Raw genomic sequence first — 2104 nt, 5'->3', positions numbered from 1 at the left:
CTGGTCGCGCCTCCCTCCCCGCGCACGGCCCCAAGCGGAGGGGACAAAGGGCGAGCAGAGGCTGGGGTGCTTGCTGGGTGCCCTAAAGCCCATATGCAAGCTTAAATCTAGGAAAGGGCCGGTGGGAACCCAAACTGTCCAACATTTTTAAGATTTAACCCAAGCTATCCACCTTTTCCCAAAGCCCCAAAGCTGCCAAGGGCCCTTGCTAGAGCCCATTGTGAGCTGTCCCTCACCCTACCCTGCTCTTACCATCCCATCGGAGCAGCTGGAGCTGGGGCTGGTGGGCTCGGAGCAGCTCTGTCCCGGCAGGTGATAGTAGTTCTCCACCTGTTCCCTCAAGAGCTCCTGGAGGCTCTCAATGTACCTGATGGCGTTCCTCAGGATCTCCACTTTGGGGAGTCTCTGGTTGGGGTTGGCTGTGGTGCACCTTTTCAAGGTCTCGAATGCTTGGTTCACTTTCTTCAGCCTCCTCCTCTCCCTCATAGTGGCTGCCTTCCGCCGGTCCATGGTGGTGGATTTCCTCTTGCAGGCTTTGCAAGCCCACATGAGGCAGTGGCCAGCCTGGTGGTGCCCACTGGGGGCCCGGATGTGCTCCTCTTCCTCAGGGCAGGCAGGCTCAGTGGGTGCAGGGGCTCCAAAGGGAGGCAGCTCCCTTGGCTCGAAATCCTCGGGGAACTCACCCTCAGGGGACGACAGGCAGGAGCTGTCATAGAAGAGCTCGGATGGGGAGAACTGGCAGCTGTCCATCACCTCCATCTCTTCGTCCAAGGCAGCAGCGTGGGCTGGCAGCTCGCAGCGCAGTGCAGTGATTCCCTCTGCAATTAGCGACCCGAGACAAAGTGGCCGCCGGCTGATGCGGGGGCCCTATATAGGCGCATTGTGGGAGGTTGGCCCGCAGCGGCCCGGCTCCATTAGCATATCCCCCGCAGCCCCTGCCCGGCTGGGCAGGCCCCCTCTGGCCCCCAAGGGGCTGATTTGCTCTTCACCCGCCTTCGGGCAGCAGGCAAGCTGGCGAGCAGTCTCTAAAGCCTACACCAAACTGGGGAGCTTGGGGAGTGAAAGAAAAAGATGGGCAGCGAGTGCATGGACCATGGACATTCCCCATATCACCCCCCACATCACCTTGCCATCACCAAGGGGAATGAATCCCACCGCACCCGCAGTGCCTGCTCTCCTATCCCTATTCCCACACTTCAGATCCAACCTGACATGATTTACTCCTCTTTCAGCACTCGCATTCACCCGTTGATCTCAGAAGGCACTTTGTCCTGTAATTAAAGCTGTGTTCCCACAAGAGGGGACAACAAGGACAGCTACGTGTAGCAAGGAGCGGGCAAACAGATGTTTGTGCTCTTGGGTTGGGTCACACGGAGAAGCGCTCACAAAGCGCATTTGCTGCCAGACAAGCTCCTTCCCATTGCTTCTCCTCCGTGTGCGACCTGATGCTGCCAGAGACACAACAGCCGCGCAGTGCCCTGGGCCCGCTGATTTTCTGCTTTCAGGCCAACTTGCACCGTTACAGATGCGTCCCAGCTGCCGGCATAACAAACCCCTCCTGGAAGTGTAAAATTTCTAACCCCAAACCTCTCGGTAACTTTACACAGGGCAGGGACAAAGCCCTGCGGAGGCCCAGCCGCAGCAGTAGCGGGCAGAGCTGCGCAGGGGTCATTAGAGCGGTAATGAAGCCATTTAACAGGCAGCTGCTAATGTGCGGGAACCCTTTGGTTTCAGCCAGGTGGCTTTTGCAGTTGGGGAAAATATTAGGAGAGTGCAAAGGAAACTTTCCCTACCTGGGAATAAAATTATGTCATTAGGCTACCGCAAACAGAGGGAAAGTAGCCTGCAGTGATTCGGATGGAGCGTTGTGGTGCCAGGTAGAGGGCCGTAGGGCTACAGTAAGGGCTGTGGGAAGGGGATGAAAGGGGTATTCACACCCCGATGTCTTCAGGAGCCTTCAGAGGGACACAGTCTCAGACACAGCGCCCACCCAAAGCTTCTGCACCTGCCTGGGCAGTAAGCAGGGTCTAGGGTTAGGATCTCCCCCTGACCCTTGCAGGACCCCTGCCCTGCACTCTCATCCCTCTCCTGCTGGGGTTAAAAA

At 57.8% G+C, this 2104-nt stretch overlaps 1 protein-coding gene across 1 annotated transcript; it reads right to left on the bottom strand.

The window, feature by feature from the left end:
- Positions 1–26: 26 nt before the first annotated feature.
- On the bottom strand, positions 27–1451 carry MYF5 (myogenic factor 5). Its single transcript, XM_010708507.3, has one exon. The coding sequence runs from the start codon at positions 757–759 to the stop codon at positions 238–240; it is 522 nt and encodes a 173-aa protein (XP_010706809.2). The 5' UTR covers positions 760–1451; the 3' UTR covers positions 27–237.
- Positions 1452–2104: the final 653 nt, after the last annotated feature.

This window comes from Meleagris gallopavo, chromosome 1 (genome assembly GCF_000146605.3).
Source record: "Meleagris gallopavo isolate NT-WF06-2002-E0010 breed Aviagen turkey brand Nicholas breeding stock chromosome 1, Turkey_5.1, whole genome shotgun sequence".
Classification (NCBI taxonomy): domain Eukaryota; kingdom Metazoa; phylum Chordata; class Aves; order Galliformes; family Phasianidae; genus Meleagris; species Meleagris gallopavo.
This window is presented reverse-complemented; position numbering and strand designations above follow the sequence as displayed.

Excerpts from the sequence above, each read along its gene's own strand:
- MYF5 (XM_010708507.3), bottom strand. The coding sequence starts at position 759 with ATGGAGGTGATGGACAGCTGCCAGTTCTCCCCATCCGAGCTCTTCTAT.